The 20,030-nt window shown below is 43.9% G+C and overlaps 1 protein-coding gene across 2 annotated transcripts in view; it reads left to right on the top strand.

Moving 5' to 3' along the window:
* KIAA2012 (KIAA2012 ortholog) overlaps nucleotides 1-20,030 on the top strand; it is a 747,606-nt gene that overhangs the window by 120,376 nt on the left and 607,200 nt on the right. For both annotated transcript variants that reach the window (XM_085648973.1, XM_085648972.1), the window contains exon 4: nucleotides 11,195-11,344. In XM_085648973.1, coding sequence (XP_085505099.1) covers nucleotides 11,195-11,344 — 150 coding nt within the window. The remainder of the gene's footprint in view (nucleotides 1-11,194; nucleotides 11,345-20,030) is intronic.

The following is a 20,030-nucleotide window of genomic DNA, read 5'->3' as shown; positions in this document are numbered from 1 at the left end:
TATTTGGATGCCTTGATAGTGAGGCCTGCCTTTTGCAGAGCCTCTAGAGCCTTCCCAAGGTGGATCAGGTGATCCTGCCAGGTGGAGCTAAAGACAGCAATATCATCAAGATAAGCTGCACTAAAGGACTCCAACCCAGCCAGGACTTGGTTCACGAACCTCTGGAAGGTGGCAGGGGCATTCTTTAACCCAAAAGGCATCACGGTGAACTGATAATGCCCATCAGGTGTGGAGAATGCTGTTTTCTCTTTTGCTCCTGGGGCCATGCCAATCTGCCAGTACCCTGCAGTTAAGCCAAAGGTACTGAGAGATTTGGCTGCCCCTAGTTTGTCTATCAGTTCATCTGCTCTTGGGATAGGGTGAGCATCTGTTTTGGTGACAGAGTTGAGCCCTCTATAATCCACACAAAACCTAATTTCTCTCTTTCCACCCTGTGGATGAGGTTTGGGGACTAGAACCACTGGGCTAGCCCAGGGGTTCTCAGAGGGTTCAATTACCCCTAACTCCAGCATCTTGCTGACCTCAGCTTTGATGCTTTCCTTGACTTGGTCTGACTGACGATGGATCTTGTTTTTGACAGGTGCACCAGTGTCCACATCAAGGGTACACCAGTTTGTCAGACCAGGAGTCAGGGAAAAGAGACTAGCATACTGTTGAAAACTTGCTTGCAGTCAATGTGCTGTTGGGCAGGGAGGGTGTCTGAAAAGACAACTCCATCTACTGACCCATCTTTTGGCCTGTAGGAGAGGATATCAGGGAGAGGTTCACTCTCTGCTTCCTGTTCCTCATCAGTCACCATCAGCATGGGGATGTCAACCCTGTCATTGTTGAGTTTAAGGCGGTTCACATGGATAACCCTTTTGGGTGTCCTGCTAGTGCCCATGTCAACTAAGTAGGTGACTTCACTCTTTTTTTCCAGGATAGGGTAAGGGCCACTCCATCTATCTTGGAGTGCCCTTGGTGCCACTGGCTCCAAAACCCACACCTGTTGCCCAGGTTTAAATTCAACCAGTGCAGCTTTTTGGTCATACCAGTGCTTCTGAAGCTCCTGGCTGGCCTCAAGATTCTTGGATGCCTTTTCCATGTACTCAGCCATTCTTGGCCTTAGGCCAAGCACAAGACAAAGTGGTCCCCTCACAGGATGACCAAACAGAAGGTCAATGGGTGAGAAACCTACTCCCTTCTGTGGCACCTCTCTGTAAGCGAAAAGCAGGCATGGCAACAGGACATCCCATCTCCTCTTGAGCTTTTCAGGGAGTTCCATGATCATGCCTTTCAATGCCTTGTTAAATCTCTCAACAAGGCCATTGGTTTGTGTATGGTAGGGTGTAGTATACTTGTACTGCACTCCACACTCCTTCCACATGTGTTTCAGGTAAGAAGACATGAAGTTGGAACCTCTGTCTGAAACCACCTCTTTAGGAAACCCTACCCTGGTGAAGACACCCAGGAGGGCCTTGGCTACTGCAGGGGCTGTGGTAGTCCTAAGTGGTATTGCTTTAGGGTACCTACACAGCCCTGCTTCCTTGCAGGGAAGTAAACACTGCCCAGAACCACTGGTAATGCAACAGGAGCCGGGTGGAGGAGCAGAGGCAGGGACAGGGCAGAAGCCAAAACAGGACACAGAATACAGAATCTAGTTATAGCACCTCCCTTATCTACCAGTGAAGGGAGCAGTACACCAGGGTTAGCTAATGAGCTTAGGGCTTGTAAAGTCACTGGATTGAGAGGATGTGGCTCAGTGGGCAGAGCTGCTGACTTGGGATCTGGGTTTGAGTCTCGGTGTCAGCTCAACAATACGTGATTGTGGGCAAATCACTTAATCTCCCCGTGCCCGTGGACAGCTCCTGGATTCTCTTGCGGGTGATAAGCTGTGCTATATAAATCTACTTATTTAATTTACATTGCAGAAAAAAATTCCTTGCGGCTTAACATCCCATTTGGAATCCATACTCTACAGACACCTTGTGACATAAGAATGTCCTCTGACCCAATCATCTACAAATGTATAATTTAAATCCAGCATATGGCATACAGGCCAGAGCTGACGACTTTGGCGCTGGGGAACCTGGTTCGGGTCTCGGTATTGGCTCAACATCCTGTGATTCTGGGCAAATCATTTAATCTCCCAGTGTCTACCAAAAATGAATGTGTCCCTGTGTAACGTAACTGGTGCTCCTGTGAAGTGCGCCAATACCTTCGGGTCGAGTTTGCGCTATATGAAACTGCAAAAACAAAACATCAAAAGAAATCAGCCAGTTGTCACGACAGCTTCCCACGATGGAAAATAGCGGGTCTCACAAGTTATGCGCCACCGAGGGGAACTCTTACTGCAATAGAAACCTCATTCCCCTGTCTCTTCAGGCCAGTGGTTCGGCCTGTCCAACTCAACTCCCAATAAGTCAAGCTGTGCTCTTTGGCTCCCATTGCAACGCTGGGCTCCATTTGTTGTACATAAATACATATATATGAGTTCTGCCATTTGTATTCAGCGGGCATCACAGTGTTGCTGTTATCCAGCTTCCAGCTGAGCACACACGGGCATCTGAGAGGGTGATAAGCAGAAATTTATCTCCCTGCCAACTGTTCAAATGGCATCTCAGAATTGAAGGGATGCCACTGATAGGAATGTGTGGGTGTTCCCCTTGTCTGAGGGCATCACACCTTGGTTAATCATGGCACAGGCAGCAAACTGCTCCAGTGTTTAATCATGTCTGGAACAAGGCCTGTCTGACACCGGGTTATGCATTTTAACTATTATGCACAATTTGTAACGCTGTAGTGATAGAGAACAATGTCCACCAATGGAGGTCCTTACATTTTCTATATCTTTCGGTGGCGGATAGTGATCTAATACCGGTACTACAGGTGTAATGCCAGCCCTGACATGCAGCCAGCCGGGCTCGCCTTAGAGGGTTTTTTTTATTTTTTATTGGTCTTAATAGTGTATTTTACCATATAATGTTCACATAAATTTGCAGAAGAGGAGTAGGCTCTGAAAAGGTACTAAGAAAGAGTGCTCTACTTTCATTTTGTTCCGAGAGTGACTGGTCTTCCCCAAGAATGACACAGGTTCGCCAGGATCTCTAGAAGTTTAAGAAACCAGGAGCAAAACTGTTTGTTTTTCAGCATAAGTTCCCTTAAAAATGTTTAAAAAGCTATTCATAGACAGTTCAGAAAATGCAATTTCACATAGCCTATTATAGCTATCTAACCTTCTACATTTCTACTTCATTTTCTGTAGATTCTCAGTTATATGTTATGACAACGAATCAACATGGCATGGGCATTGTTGAAAAATAAAATAAGCCCAATTCCACAATGTTAGGCGATGCAGTGGAGCTGTACACATTTCAGAGGCTCATATGGCAGTGCTGCAGAGACCTTAAAGGTTTGGGCAGACGGATTTTACCAAACTTATAGACGAGGCTTTTAAACAGTGCTGGTGGGTTTTGTCCGTAAATACATGCGACCTTTCCAAGAACACCTTCCACACTCCACAGGGAAGAGGAGACCCGCTGGCAATCCTGGGGCACACTAGCTTCATCAGGCCCACGGGCTACTGAGACACGCACTGGACCTCGGAGGATGAATGGCTGAGTGCATGGACTGGTCAATGGCAAACCAAACATATTTGACACCCGTAGCAAGGTGGGTGGACTTCAATTGCGTCTAGGCACTTTGCGGCTGAACAGTCTGTATCAGATCTTTTTGTAATGTCAGTCCTATTGATAAACACCCTGGTTTGGCACATAATGGAACCGATGCACAGGAAAGTGAGATGGTGTGTCCAAGATCACCCAAAATAGCAATAGGAATGCAGGGATTAGTACCTAGTTTTCCTAGTAATACAGCGGTTCGAGTAGCCTTTGGACTACAGTTTGTTCATCAATAGATGAAGATATACTATTCCTCGTGTAGTCAATGACTGCCAAGATTATGTGCCCCCTACCAGCCCAGTCTACATAGCCCCTTGATGCCCGACGTGCCTCACTAGAGCCCTGTAATAGAACACATTTCAATAGAAACGTCTGTAGTGACCAGGCATTTTGTTCCAGTGAATGCACTTTTTACCTACTCTGTGGCGTTCCTTTGTTTTTTTCATTGGGCAAAGGGGTAAATGTTGATAAATGGAACTATGCAGCTTTTCCGTCTGCCGGTGGATACCTTATTGACATGAGAAGTGCAGACACCCCCCTCCCCCCCCCCCCCTCCCCCCGAAACGTTCTGCTTGTGAATGAGTGCTGTCCGTTCATGAATAAAAGCCCTGCCTTCGAACCCGTGCGCCCACATGACCTGACGCCCTAACTTATGCACAAGATGAAACTGGGAATTGAGGAAAGAAGTCTTTGATATGATTTGAAACTGGATCCATCTGCTACAGGTGGTGGATATGTAGAATTGGGGAAATTTCAGGGCGGAGGTTACAGGTATAGTATCGCAACTGTCGTGATGGATGCTAAATGGAGAAGGCTCCAGTGCTTAATTTGTAAACAAGTAAGTGCCTGTGCCCTTTGCAGGGGGCACTGCAGCCTGCATCCCCCATTGCCCCTACCAGCGCTGCCACTGACAGTACCAACACGACAAGTACGCATTGCACTCCTACAAGTGCGACAATTCAGGATGTTCCAGGCGGCCCAAAGCTATAAGAAAGGCGCGGGTGGCAAGAAATATTCTTTTTTAACGTAGATTGAATTATTAGACAATGTTTTTGTGCTCATCGTAAAACAGTCATTATATGGACCCATTAGTGCTGGTGTTGGGAATTTAGTTCTGGTGCTGAGCACCAGAAACTACGGTCTCAAACTGAGCACTGGTTCCCGCAAAATGTATATCCCTAGAAATAGGGCTGGAAGAAAGAGAGGTTGCAGTAAGCTTCGCAGCCTGGTGCAGGGCCAGGGATATGTCAGTTGACTCAACAGAATAGCGGCGTTCTCTGTACAGCAGGCACACAGGGACAGAAGAGCGCAACATTTTAATAAATTTACTGATCAACCAGCTATCAGTTACGACTGACTCAATGAATCCCTAGGTGACAATTGAAACTGAGTTAAGCGTTCTGCAACAACATACTCATTGTGGCATATGGCAGTTCATGTTGTCTCTTGATAGACTGCAACCATCTAGATGCTGCCAATGTTATTTTTGTATCTTTACATAGAGTATTCCACTTGATTCCCCTTTTCTCTTGATTTAATTCCAAGGCTCTGTGAAGAGGCCTGCAGGCAACACATGATACCTAAAATATGAACAATAAATAAATAAAACCTATGCTTCCTCACACACAATAAATATGTAATCTAGAAATACACTAACTACATGCTGAGTTATATACTCTATCTAAAATACATTAGACCTACAATGATGATGCATGACAACTTGCACCAGTCACTCTCATGCGACCTGCAGCCCCTCGGGTAATGTGCTTGCACTGTTGCAGTTATAATCTGTATAGTTACACTCTATTTCTCATCATATACCAGACTGCTTCAAGTCTGAACAGATAACCCGCATTCTTAAAAACACCCACTGCGGACCAAACTGATCTAAATAACATCCGTCCTATCTCCAACATCCCGACTCTTTCAAAGCTGCTTGAGAAATGTGTCCATATCGAGCTATGCAATCACATTGATCAATTCCAACTCTTAGACCCATACCAATCTGGCTTTTATCTTCGCCACAGCACTGAATCGGCCCTAACTCACATAGTCGATGATGCACTACAAATGCTTGATCAAGATGCATCATACCTTCTAATCCTCCTTGACCTTTCATCAGCGTTCAGTACGGTGAAACATAACAACCTCTATGACTTACTGAAAGCAGGATGGAGCTTTCTGGTCCAGTCCGTCACTTGTTCGCCTCCTTCCTCCACAATAGATCCGAAAGAATAAAGATTAATCATTCGCTGTTCAAACCCATACCTGTCACATTAGGCATTCAACAGGGTTCCATGCACTCACCCACTCTCTTTATCCTTTTCATGGAGCCATTAACTAAAATTCTGAAATCATCAAACATCAATTATCACATGTACACTGACGACACCCAACTTTACCTGAAAATCTCCTCCTTTGAAGATATTAGGCATCCTAACGCAACTCTATAAAAAACTCAAATTGGTTGACTTGCAACCCCCTTGAATAAATACTCTCAAAACAGAATTCCTTTTAATTGCACCCCCCAAACAATCGCTTGAAATTGCTGAATGGATGAAACATTTAACAGCCCTCAATTATATTTCACATGTTATCGATTCCACAAAATCATTGTGGATAACACTCTACGAGAATTTGCACATGCAGGAGCACATCAGCTCAGCCACCAGAGGAGCTCAGTTCCAGAAATGATCATCTTAAGGAAAATTAAACCCTTCCTCCCCTTCGATGACTTCAAATCAGTTGTTCATGCCCTAGTAATCACCAGGTTGGACAATAGAAATGTAACCCTTTGTGGCCTTTCTAGATCAAAGTTGCATCCCCTCCCCACTAGGGCCTCCCTTAATTCAGTTTCAAGACTTATTACTGGATCTAAACGTAATAACCACATTACTCCAGATTTAAAATCACTAAACTGGCTCCCTTTAGAGGTAAGAATTCAGTTTACAATTGCCTGCATGACTCACAAAGCCTTACATTCCAACACCCGGAGGTACCATGCAAAACAACTGGAGCAATCTGGTGGCACTAAATCCTGAAGAAGCACCATGTCGCTACTACTAAAACTGCAGAAATTTAAGAAGAAAACTTAGAATCAGGCCTTCTCTGGCATTGCCCCAAGAATCTGGAATGCCCTACCATCTAAAATCTGCGTTAACCCATCACCTATGTCTTTCTAAAAACAAGTGAAAGTGCTATTGATGAACAAATGCATGCTCTAGCTCCCAGGATCTCTACGCCCTGGCACCAATAAAGCACACCGGCTGAACCTGCGATCTGTCGCCTGTTACTATGGCTTTTTCTGTTTCCCCCTTTTGAACTAGAGGGAGCTTCTCAACCCCAACTTGGTACTACTACTCCCTATATTGTTATTGTGACTGTTATTATCACTTATTATCGTCTGCTGTACGTGTTTCTCTCACCCTGAGCTTCTGTAAGGCGCACTGATATCCACTTGGTTCATGTTTGTGCCATATAAAACTCTAAATAAATATAAATAAATAAGACTGAAATTGTATCGTGTTTCTACAAATATACCAATATAGTATGCAGAATTTATATCCAACGATATAATTCGTGAAAAAAATGTTAGGAAGGAGAGAAAGCACCTTACGGTCGTAACACCAAGGGGGCTTGCTGGTTGGTACTCACTAGCACACCCACTTATCATCATCGGTTTCTTTCTCACCGTAAAGAAAAGGTGTGTGTTTCATCGTGAATTTCTCAAACAATGAAGGAAGGAAAAGACAGTGAAGAAACAAATATAAATGCACTGTGAGGGCTTAGTGTCACTGAAGAGCCCACTGGACCCCGTGAGAAAAGAAAAGCAATTCCCAGTGTTTAAAATGAGGTACTACTCACTGGCTGGACATAACTTTATCCAGTGCTGTGAGCGTCCTCAATTCAAAAATGGTTTAAGTCAGACCATTTTCAATTCGTTAAAGCCGACATGTTTCTTTGCCAAAGGTTTGAGCAACTTCATCAGGGCTACAGGGGTTACCAGTCTTCACTTCACTTGAGATTAACACCAAACCGAGTGGTTGCGAGTATTCCTTGTACCTGCAACCAACTCTTCATATTAAAGCTCCGTCCGGCAGGACTCGGTATCGGTGACATGAATGTGGACAGTCACCCGTTGAACACGTGACCAGCTGGCGCGTTGTCCATATTTTTTCTTAACTGTCTTTTCCTTCCTTCATTGTTTGAGAAATTCACGATAGAACACACACCTTTTCTTTACGGTGAGAAAGCAACCGATGATGATAAGTGGGTGTGCTAATGAGTACCAACCAGCAAGCCCCCCTTGGTGTTACAACTGTGAGGTGCTTTCTCTCCTTCCTCACATTTTTTCACGAATCTGTTTGGAGGTTTTCTCTTTCCTGTGGTTCACTGACATTTGGTTATCAGAAGAACATACAGACACTTGGATTACCGACAGTGAGTCGCACCGGTGAGGGAGTGTTTGAAAAAAGGTTATAGGGTTTTGAATACAAGGGTTGTTGTTCATTTTGAGTCAGGTCTTTTTTCTGCTGATAGATTGTTGAGTGGGGGGGGGGCGGCCTGACTGTGTCTTTCCCCCTTGTGCTACTTTTGTGTTAATGTATGTAAACATATCAAGAGTAAAACAGAAAATATAAATTCAGCTTAATAAATGCACCAGATCCAAGAATCTGGAAATTAAGTGCAGAGATCAATTCATCAATCCACATGAAGCCCAGTATGGTAATACAGTTGGGCAGAAGGGTCCGGATTGGGGATTATAAAGGAAATGGGGGGGAGTTGGAGGTGCCATTACTCGACCCAACTGTTCAGTTCCATGGACATGGAGAAGGGAGCGGGTTAGCCAAAGAGTGTCAGTGTGATGGATGGGAGTGAGGGGAGGGAAACATATCTCACATAGTATGGGGAAAGAAAGGAAAAGAAAGAGGGGGAAGAGGGAAAGTACTAGAGGAAGAAGGTGTAGATGTAAGCTATGAGCAGAGCACAGATGAAGATTGGGATCGAAATGACAGTCATAGTCAATTACAGTTGTTACTAATATTATCAAACATGAGACTCTGAGCGAATAGAAAGTTTCAATTAAGTTTAAAGCAAAACACTTTTCAGGGCTAATAAACTCTAGTAGTAGGGTGGTGTTACAGTGCCATAAAGACATGACATCCTTAAATTACATACAAGCCCTTAAATCTATAACACATTCAAACTGTTTTCATGCACATTGACAGCTAGAGATGTGCCGATGAAGCAAAGTTGAAGGATGACTATTGCAAGTCGTGCATTATTTTGATATAACCAACTTTCTAGTGCCTTTTTCGGAGGCCTTGCCATTCAGTAGGGGCAGGGGCACCACCAACCATTTTGTTAATGTTGTGGTGGGCTGCAGGGAGTGCAGTAGCCCTACAGCAACATTAAAAAGAACAGTAAGTGTCCTGGTTCATTGCATTCAAAGTACTTCAAGCTGGAGCTGTATGTTCTTCAGCTGGAGTGTAGGGACCCCTTGTGGGTAGTTCTATGGGGGCACTCTGTGGTCTGAAAAATGTTTAAAAAGTCTCAAAGACATGTTAATTTTGTTTTTTAAATAATGTGTGAATTAATGAAATATCCATTTGACTATAGTTATATATGTTGATGAGCTTACCCCTTGATAAAGCCTATGGGCCAGCTTTTTATATTTTGGTGTTCTGACCATTTGGCAAAGTCAGTAGGTCTGCCTTATTGTAAATTTCACCCTTTATATTGTTGCATCACATAGTCAGTCATGGTTGGGTGGAAGGCCTTGCTTTGGCCAAAGGATGTGCACTGCGGGGGGTATGGCACGTTGGGCGCAAGGCTTGGCCACAGGCCAGGTCCTGCGCCCAGCCCCACACAGCGCACCGCCGAAGCCATGTGCCAGGCCTTCTGCCCATCTCCATATCGCGCACGGTGATAGAGCTATTACTTTACATTAAAACAACCATAGAAATTCAAAGAAAAAATCAAAGGTGAAGGTGACATTATAGTTAAGAATTGTGATAACCTCTTACTGTATGTTAAAAAAAAGCTTCGAAATTCACTGAAACAAACAACGGTTAATAGATAGATAGATAGATAGATAGATAGATAGATAGATAGATAGATAGATAGATAGATAGATAGATCTCTTACTGATATTATGGCATCCTAAAATTGAGGATCTGAAATTGGTTGATATACTGTGTGGAGAGAGAGGAAGGGTGGAGACACAGAGGGAGAGAGAGAGAAAAACAAGAAGGAGAGAGAAAGGGAAATTTACTCCCATCGAGTGTTAATGCTGAAATTTCTTGAATGCTGCATCCTGATGGGTCACTCAACATAGCACAGGTCCGAACGGCACGTCCCAACAAGCTAGCCTGGTTTAACCGGCTAGCCTTTGATATCAGCTTTTTTATCCTGACGCGCTCTTTCTACAGCTCTGCATCTATTCAAAGAAGGCTCACCATGATTAAAAATGCTTCCTGCTGAAGGGCCCTTCATGGGCCCGAAAGGCTTTGGGGCAACTACAACCAATATTACACATGTGGATAACCTCCATATGGAACTCTCAAGAAGAGTGTCAAATTATATAATAATATGTATCATATGAACAACATACAACAAAACTAAAGAAAGCATGGATTGTTGATTCATATCGAAGAGTCAGAATGTTTCCTTTATGAACCTTCTGATGTAAATAATATTATGCAATGTTATGCACCCCCCCCAACACTGTTCTGAGGGAATAGCATTTCACACAACCCCCTTATGATCACACTGAGAGCCCCTTTATCTTTGCAGAGAGCTTCACCGGTGGAGCCTGTTGGAGAGCAAATGTTGAGCAGCATGAGGGCCCTCATTTGTTTCCTAAACAAGTGTGGTGAGACTGCCCACACCTTCAGGGGGTATCAGTCACTACTGACCGTCAGATCCAGATCTCCAGGGTCCGAAAGGGATTCCTGCTTTTTCTTCTGTCCACTCAAGCCCCAGTCAGAAGCGAATCCCTGAATCCCGGCTGCCTTTTTTGTCATCCCTGGGACCTTGGGGCCAATGCCAGTGCAGCACAGGGGGCAGGCTGGTCTCTGTAGGTTATGTGCCTGTAATCATTCAATGAGGCTCTTAGGAGACCCAGGAAGGTGGGGCCCTCAGCTTCGCTATCTCCCCACCCTCCACCCCTCCCCCGCCTCCCACCCTTTCCGGGCACTACTCAATGACCGGGTGTCCGATGAGGGCCTCACCACTGTAACCTGGGAGCATATACTGAGCAGTTTCAAAGTCTTTAATTGTTTAGTAAACCATTAAGAATATGTTTGGCATTCTAAAAGTAGTGCCACTAAAATAGTTCTATTTGTTTTTATGCTGACGTGTATCTGTTCTTTTAAAAACGAGTTGTTATTGGTTTGAAAATGTTTATTTTTATTCATATTATTTTAGCAGTCCAAATATGGAATAAAGCTACCAAAGTTGGGCTATGGCTTTCTGTAAGTTCTGAAATAAGCAAACCTAGCTACAAATTAGTTTCCTGTTCTCGTTTGTTCCAGGAACCATCCAGGACTCGCCACCAGTCCTCCAGACCTATAGGAGGCAGCAGGACCTCTCGATTGTCCCTGCTCAGTACCACCTCCCGCCGGCGATGTCATCCGCTCTTCATGACCACGCGGGGACCGCGCCCCGGAAAAAAAGCATCTCAGGTATAGAAAAGATGAGCATAAGCAGGACCGATGAACATGCAATGCTAACATGATATCTGCACAATGTTCTTTAAGAGACTGCTCACCATGGCTTTGGGTCCCATCTCTCCTCGAGTGAAAACCTACTTCCGAGGTGCCTGACTTCGGCTAGTCTTAGTGGTCTATGTTATTCCAGTATGTACTATTGTGTGCTTCTTCATGTTTCTCTGTCCACCTAGCCCTTGTTCTCCTTTTCATTCGTGCCATCGTATCCTCTCTGTACCTTCACCGTCCTACTATTACGGTTTGCTTTACAGCTTCATGACCACACTACTACCATTTATTGAGTGAGAAAACCTTTAAGACTTTGACGTGGTCTCGATAATATAAGACATTGTGAAAGTTCTGTGAAGCAGAAAATAGGAAACATCTCTAGGAGAGCATGCATCAGAAAAGAAACATCCCACAGAGCAATGAAAACAAGAAAAAAACTGGCATTTGTTATTTATGGATAGCACTTTTCTAACTTGCTTCATGCATATTTGGGACACTTTGGAATGTTGTGCGTTATATAAAAGCTGTGTGAAGTAAGGGGTTTGGAGAGAGTCAGGAGAAAACTTAGTTCAATGTTGTTCTGTCACAGTCTCTGCTCTGCGTAGAGGTCAGTCGGTGGTGAATTGGAATAGTTCCGTTTTCAGGTGGTTCAAGAGCGGTGTGTGGTTCTGCTCTGCTCTTAGGCATGGATTCACAACATTCCACTAGCAGTCGCCCTGCCATCTCAATGATATTCTTCACATTTTGGTTGCCTTAAATTTGGTTGTTTGATTTGGTGAATCACTGATCACGGGTTCCTGGTCGACATGTAGTGGAATATGAGGTTCTACAGGTGGATTTTGTGAAAACCTTTGGTTAGATTGTTTTGGTGTCAGGATTTGTTTTGTAAATTTATCCTTACATAAGGTGGATCCAATATTTTATCATCACAATTCAATTTCAATTTTTCTCACCTGTACCAAACATTGTAACTATACCTTATGGGAACTTGTAGGAAGCTTACAGGATGTACTTTATGCAGTGACTTGCAATTGTATCTCGATTATTTGTAATGGATCCCCTGGCATTGTTTTATATTTGCTACAGATGTGTGTATACTGGCATGTTTCCTAAGCGGCAATCCTTTCTCATGGTTTTTGGTTTAAGCTACATATGAATCTTATCCACATGGACGGTATTTCAATCTTCAATAGTAAAGATATTCAACTAATAATAGTGAAACCACCTCGTATGATATTACATGTTTAATAGGGATGGGTATGAAACCTTATTGTCAACATAACATAAACAATATTTGCATAGGTATTCTATTAGAGAGGAAATCGTTTGAGGCTTATAGCTCTATTACAACACATTTATTTAATAGTTATGTGAAATATGTGTGTGCATAAACAACATATACCTTCATAAAACTTGTATTATGCACCTAGCACTGACAATTGAGGACCTGAAGGTTCTCGTGTGTGACACGATACTAGCGAGACTTCATTTCACCTGAGTATCATTAGTTAAATAGTCTGTGTACTATTCCAAAAAAGACCCTCTAAGAGTAACAATGAATACATACTTCAAGCAATGGAGAAACTCTACTATCTATCGTAATGCAAGATTTGCTACAAGAATGGGCTCATGGAAGATTAATGTACCGACCCTGTTACTCAATGTACTTCCAGGAGAAGAGCGGTAACTTATTGTTTATTATTTGCCTCCTGTCCATAAGGCTCGTTAGTGGAATACCTTCCTTCCGGAGGAAGCAACATTTAACAAAGGGTTGACTGACGGAGGGGGAGGCAGCTGAATGGCCAGCTCTACTTTGGCTCCAATGATTGGTTCTGCTCTGCTCCCAGGTTGCCCATTCCCAACATTCAGATTTCCTGGAAGCTGCTACGGAAGGGTAGTAAACAGTGTTGGAGCAGCTGGTACTTCTATAGAGGTTATGTGTTAAGGGATCCGAGATAATAGCCGAGGAACGATCTAGTGCACTTAGGGTCTCAGAGCTCGGGCAGTGCTGGGTGTCGTAGGCGTGGATGCTGTAATTTAGAGGTGTGAGCCCCTGTTTGACGTGCAGCTGCGGCAAACAGAAAAGAGGTCCCGGAGGACGGTGGCATCTGAAGAGCGGAGTGGGAGGTCTTACCAATGGGAGGGGCAGCAGTGCTAGACCTGAAGGGGTGACACTGATGTGCTTTCAAATCACAGTGAAATGCACATGAAAATCAAGGGGGTGCAGAAGGGGGTTCTTCCTGCCACACTCAAGAAAGAAAAAAGGGGATGAGAAGGAGAGGGAGGTTACAACTGGAGAGCTACTAAAGGCAGAACGCGATGACTTGAAGGTCAGACTCCATTATGAAGAAGATGGACAAAGTGGAAAAGTCTGTGTCAGCAGTGGGGATGAGGCTGGATTGAATGGGAGTGAAGAATGTTGGGACATGAATTGGCAGCTGCCACTGTTGAGAAATGAGGTTGAGGGATCAGAATTGCATGAATTAATGAATTGTACAAATCAGGAGTTAGAAGCTATGGTGTTGAAGAAATAAAAGCCAATGGAGCGTAGAGCCTTGCCCAATGTTTCCCAAATAGATAATCAACAATGATTGAAGTTCATTTGGATTGCATTGGAATTAGTTCAAGGAGACGTCTTGTGCTTGGGCATGAGTTTGTATTTCTGGTGCTGTAGAGCTGTGTAACATCTGCACAGATGTGCTACACCCCTGGGACACGGTGCACCTGGGAATGAAGGCTTAAGATACATTTGGTGTAGAATTATCATGTAGAACTGGAGAGCTACTAAAGGCAGAACGCGATGACTTGAAGGTCAGACTCCATTATGAAGAAGATGGACAAAGTGGAAAAGTCTGTGTCAGCAGTGGGGATGAGGCTGGATTGAATGGGAGTGAAGAATGTTGGGACATGAATTGGCAGCTGCCACTGTTGAGAAATGAGGTTGAGGGATCAGAATTGCATGAATTAATGAATTGTACAAATCAGGAGTTAGAAGCTATGGTGTTGAAGAAATAAAAGCCAATGGAGCGTAGAGCCTTGCCCAATGTTTCCCAAATAGATAATCAACAATGATTGAAGTTCATTTGGATTGCATTGGAATTAGTTCAAGGAGACGTCTTGTGCTTGGGCATGAGTTTGTATTTCTGGTGCTGTAGAGCTGTGTAACATCTGCACAGATGTGCTACACCCCTGGGACACGGTGCACCTGGGAATGAAGGCTTAAGATACATTTGGTGTAGAATTATATTCGCAAAATAAAATGGCAAAATAAGAGATACTAGAATAGAAATTGCCCCAAATTGGACATTCTCTTGAGTGACAGTTTTGGTTTGTCTGAGGTGTAATCACTTATACCTGGTACTGTCTGCAAATAACGTTGTGCATTTTTAGAATGTGTTAGAGAAATCACAAATAAACCATACTTTGTTTTCTCATTGAGAATGTTTGAATTTAAGCTCCAAGAGCTGAGTTTTCCCTACTTTGTAATGTTTTTCAAGAGGTTTACAATGGGGTTAAGATATCCCCCCCCCTTAATCATCACAACAAATGTACACACAGAGAGTTTATAGTGCTAAGTGCACGTAAGTATTGTGCTTCTGTGACATGTAAGGGTGGAGCCTAAATTGTGCTGCTCCATATTTCTGCTCATAGAATTACTTTCTAGCGCAAGTACATTTCTCCTTTTCTTTATTGGAACCTTCATTTAGTTCTACTTGCAATTTTATGTTTGCTGACACCTGCTGCTTCTAATTCACTCACAACCTTAGCGTTAGGGAGGTTCCCTTCATGGGAATGGAAATTTTATCTCACTCTGCTTATGCTGTCTTTAATAACGTGTACCTGCCTTTGCTGAGTTGAATTGCCTGGATTGTATTCATACATGCTGTATTCAGGTAACTTGATTTATGCTGAGCACCAGGGCCAGACTTGGAACCGAAACCGACCCTGGCAAACTGTACTTGAGCAGACTTCCAGTCAAGAGGCAGAGTACCTTCGCTTAAAGAGGTGTTCAGAATCTCAGTAATTGGGGCGGCTAGAAGATGAGCAAGCAGAGCATATTTGTGTGCTGGCAACACATTTAGAGGAGAGACGGATTTCGCCGTACTAAGCATGGCTTCCACCTGAGAAATCTGAAAACCTTTGAAACCAACCAGGCCCGCAGCTAAGTCCTTAACCGTTTGAGAGCTAGAGTCTGTGGGCTCCGCGTGACAGGGGTTTTGAGGAAATTGATTATAGATCAAATTAATTTTATCCTCCAGGTGCACAGCTATGTTGTCACACAGTTCCTGCGAGGGGATATTCTGTTGTGGGCAAGCTGTGGGCTTAGTAAAGAAGTTAAGGACTTTATATAGTTCCTTTGTTGAGTTTCCTGCCTGGATCAGTTTTAATATAACATGCTTTTTCCGTGCTATTTTAAAATTCTTGTGATAGGCAGCAATAGCCAGTTTGAAGTTAGATGTTTCGCTATCTAACTGAGATTTGCGCCAGCTTTTTTCCAGTACTTTACATCTGGATTTTCCATCCGTAACTTGGCAGTGTGCCAATCTCCACTTTTTTCCTGAGATTTATAAAGTCGATGTTTTAAGCCAGTGTGTCAATTATTGTACTAATATTATCATTAAAAACCCTCAGCATCATGGTACTGACCATAAGTTCATTGAATATCGGGGGCGTATATAGTTTGCTAAAAGAGTCATACGTGACTTTATGCCAGCCATTGTCTTTGAAGGGCCATCTGGGTGCCGCCAGCTGATTGCTGGCTGAGGCAGCTAGTGATCTGAAAAGGAATCATAGAGTGATCCGACCATGTCAGTGGACAAGGAGGATCAGCACTTATGAGAGGGGAATTGGTAAGTATATTATCCAGGGTATGACCTGCCAAATGTGATGGAGCAGTATTAATCTTTCCCAGGCCCAAAGTGGCCATGTCAGCTAAAAAGCTGGCAGCTTCAGTGTTCTCTTTCTCCTCACTGTGGATATTGAAATCCCCTAACAGCAAGAAGTGATTGGAAGCAATAATGTGAGGGGTCATTTTCTCAATTAATTTGAGATTAAAATCTCTAAGTGACCCCGGGGGGCGATATAACAGCTCGCCCTTTAAAGTTTTCTGATGTGACAGCTCCAGTTTGAATATACAGATTTCCATCTGGGTATCTGAAACGGAGTCAATAATAGTAGCTTTCAACTCTTCTTTAAAAATTATAGCAACTCTGTCGCCCACTTTCCCTACTCTATCCAGTCTAAGAATCCGATAGTTCTCAGGGAGAGCCAGGAAAATGTCAGGCGTGGAGGTTGATTTCAACCAAGTCTCTGTTTAGGTAGTGAGCGAACGTTTGCTAACAACCCCTTCCAGACACACAACTGATTAGTAGTGTAAGATCTAACTCGGCTGTGAGTCTCTCCAACCTCCCCTGTCCCACTCTCACTGTGTGTGTTGGATGTAATATTGCCACCGTTATAGCTGCAATCTATGCTGCAATCAATTACATGGATTGCTTAAGTAAAACGCTATGACATCTAAAATGCACACAGACTAGTATAAACCCTTGGTGCATATAGAGCAACCAGTATACTATAACATATTGAAAGATCCATAGGACTTTACCAAGGACAGTGTTTAACTCACAAAATTCACTGAGAAGTTGAATTACATAAGGCTGTGCTTTGAGTTCATGACAAAAACTGAAATTCAATGATTGGGAATAAGCATGGCCAGTTTGATTTTTAAATGATTTGGATCTAACAGAGCAGAAGTTTTATTAATGACATAGTATACACAGGTTAAATGCATTTACGGTTGGTACTACTAATGATATTTATATAGAAACATAATTGTGAAGAAAAGATTTTTAAGAATACACCATATTCAAGGATTAGTGCAAAATTGGAAAAATGATAACAATACAACAGCTTTCAAAGGTTTTCTCAAATTTCAGTTTTCATACTTATTAACCCAGTTACTCCAACCATGGTGTAATGGTCCGGATTCTTAAATTGCACACCATCAATTATACTTTCAATTAATTTTTTTACCAACTGCACAACTGCCCTCATTAACAAATTCCCCTATGATTGCATAGTCCTTTCATATATTTATCAATGGTTTCACCGCATAACGAAGGCCCATGCAAAGGAATAGGCATGGGACGTTCACTTTGGATTCTCATGGGATACCGTCATAAAGCGTAAGTGGCAAAGTCAGTAGTGAAAAAGACTGAAATTGACTATTCCAGACATTAGCTGGGTCTCTTGGCTGCGACCACAGAGATCTTGTTAAATCTTCATTACTTACCCCTTACCTATTGTACTTTCTAGTTCTTCAGACTGACACTTTCTCTGTGTAACAGAACTGACTCTGAAACCAGACCCTGTCACAGCAGACCACAGACAACAGTCTAAGCAGGTGACTGCAGCACACAGTCCAACACAACTGACTCCACAACTCTAATACTTATAACCCCATCACCAGTCAGAACAATTGACTGCACTACCCAGTGTTCTGAGACTGAACCCATTTCTCATGAGTACCCCTTTGGCAGCAGAGTTAGAGTAGCAGGAGGCTGCATGTGCGACAGAAATGAAGGAAGCAATGGTGTAGTGGCTATTCCGCTCTCAGTCCCTCCTGTACTTCAGCCTCCAGTGAATGTGACATCCTTCCATGTTCTACTCTGAGGTCGCTGCTCATCCTACAGCTCATTGCCTTTCCCTTTGGGACCAAAGAATGCTACCTCCTCAGTAAGCTTGACCCCCCACCTCTACCAGCAGTCAGTACCTCCAGCAGACTGGAGGCATCGCCCTGAAATACTGCTTAACCAGTGGCGTAACGCGAAAGGACTGCAGGGACCTTTGTTACCCCCCTGTGCTCAGCAGCACAGTGGCACTTGGAGCCTTGAAGTCAGACCTCTCTGCAAAAGCAAGTCTGTCCACTTTGTTCATACACATTACAGAACTCATTGGAGCCAACGCCTACTCTCAGCTGTGTTGCTCATAAACTGTTGTGCTTACATTTCCCATGGCCATCTCCCATTCAAATTGGGATCAATGAAGAGGTAAACAAACTGTACCTGGTGCGAGGTGATCGTTGCTAGGAGCAGGATGTCTTCCCCGACAGGTGCTAGGCCTTTGGCTGCTCTCCAATAGTAAGGAGAAGAAATCTTTATTCATATAGTTACTTGGCAAGTTAAAGGAACATGTTACCGGGGATGGCTAAACATCTTTCCCAAAAATGTAAAAAAAATTCCCCAACTGGCAATACTTTTAGCAATCCATCTAAGTCCCTAGTAAATGGCACTCCTGGTACCTAAGGCAAAGAGGCTAAAGAGGGTCCCTAAGGGCTGCAGGACCAATTGTGCCACCCTAAGGAACCCTTCACCCAGTGCTTGCAAACTGCCATTGCAGGCTGTGTGTCTTGGTGCCGAAAACACAACATGGCACACAATCCACAGACACTGCATGGAGCCTGTGTAAGTTACCGCTAATGCAGGCCTTACAGCCCGAAGGCAGGGTGATCCATACTCCATGGAAGGGCATATCTGCATGAGCAGAAATGCCCCTGTGCCGGTCAGTTCAATTGCTGTCAGTGCAAGTGATCAGGGAAGCCATTTTAAGTACATGTGCTGGGCACTATTCAAAACACTAGTTCCCCAGCTACATGATGGCTTTACTGAATTCAAAGATATTTGGTATCATACATCTCGTATTAATAAGCCCACACTGATTCCAGTTATGGATGTATTGATACATGCACCCATAGGGCACCTTAGAGGTGCCCCTTAAAAACCTACCAACTACTAGTGTGCTGAGTGGCTGGTGCTAGCCCGCCTGCCACCACAGATGAGTTTCTGACCCCCAGGGGTGAGGGCCTTGGCTCTCAAGAGGTCAGAAACCCATCCTGCTCGTACAGAGGATGTTTTACATCCCCTCCCGCAGGATGACCTGCAAATTACCGTTCCAAGGCAGGGGGTTTCAAAGAGCCCATCGCCTTTGATATGCAAATCTGGCTTCACTCAAAGGGATGCCACCCCCCTTCACGAGGGCCCATTTTGTGCCTGGACAGACAGTTAAGTTAGTAGTCAGAAAGGCGTGTTCACATTCAGTCTAGTTCCACCCCTAGGGTGGGCTACCTGAAGTGAATGCCAAATGTCATGATCTGCCATCTTTATGATGGTAGGATTAGGAACTCTGGGACAGGGTTATGCCCATTTCCCTCAGGAAGTGGTCATATAGGGAGCATAGTGACCCCAGAGGTAAGTAGCCCATTCGCTATTACCCTACACTCCCCTAAATCTGGTATTTAGGGGAGCCCCTGGGATGGGAAAATCATATCCTGCTGACCCTAAAGAAGAAGAAGGACTGAAGAGTCATGAAAAGCAAGAATTGAGGAAGAAGCAGCTGACTTGGCACCAACCCTGCCAGCCTGTTCACCTATCTCTGACAGTTGCGCCAAAGGCGACTCACCCTGCAAGCTGCTGTGCCTCCAAAAGCCTGTGAGGACTGCCAGCACTTCTACAAAGACCCAGGAACTCCTTGGGTTTGCCAAGAGGGGACTCCTCAATGCCGCCTGCAGCCTCTGTTTGCAGCCCCCCTGACCGCGAGTGACTTGGCTGTGAAAAACCCAGTGCCTCAATACACCTCTGCACCTGTCATCAGGTTC

The sequence above is a fragment of the Triturus cristatus genome, chromosome 3_2, assembly GCF_964204655.1.
Source record: "Triturus cristatus chromosome 3_2, aTriCri1.1, whole genome shotgun sequence".
Taxonomy (NCBI): domain Eukaryota; kingdom Metazoa; phylum Chordata; class Amphibia; order Caudata; family Salamandridae; genus Triturus; species Triturus cristatus.
The sequence above is the reverse complement of the archived record's forward strand: the minus strand, read 5'-3'. Positions and strand labels throughout refer to the sequence as shown.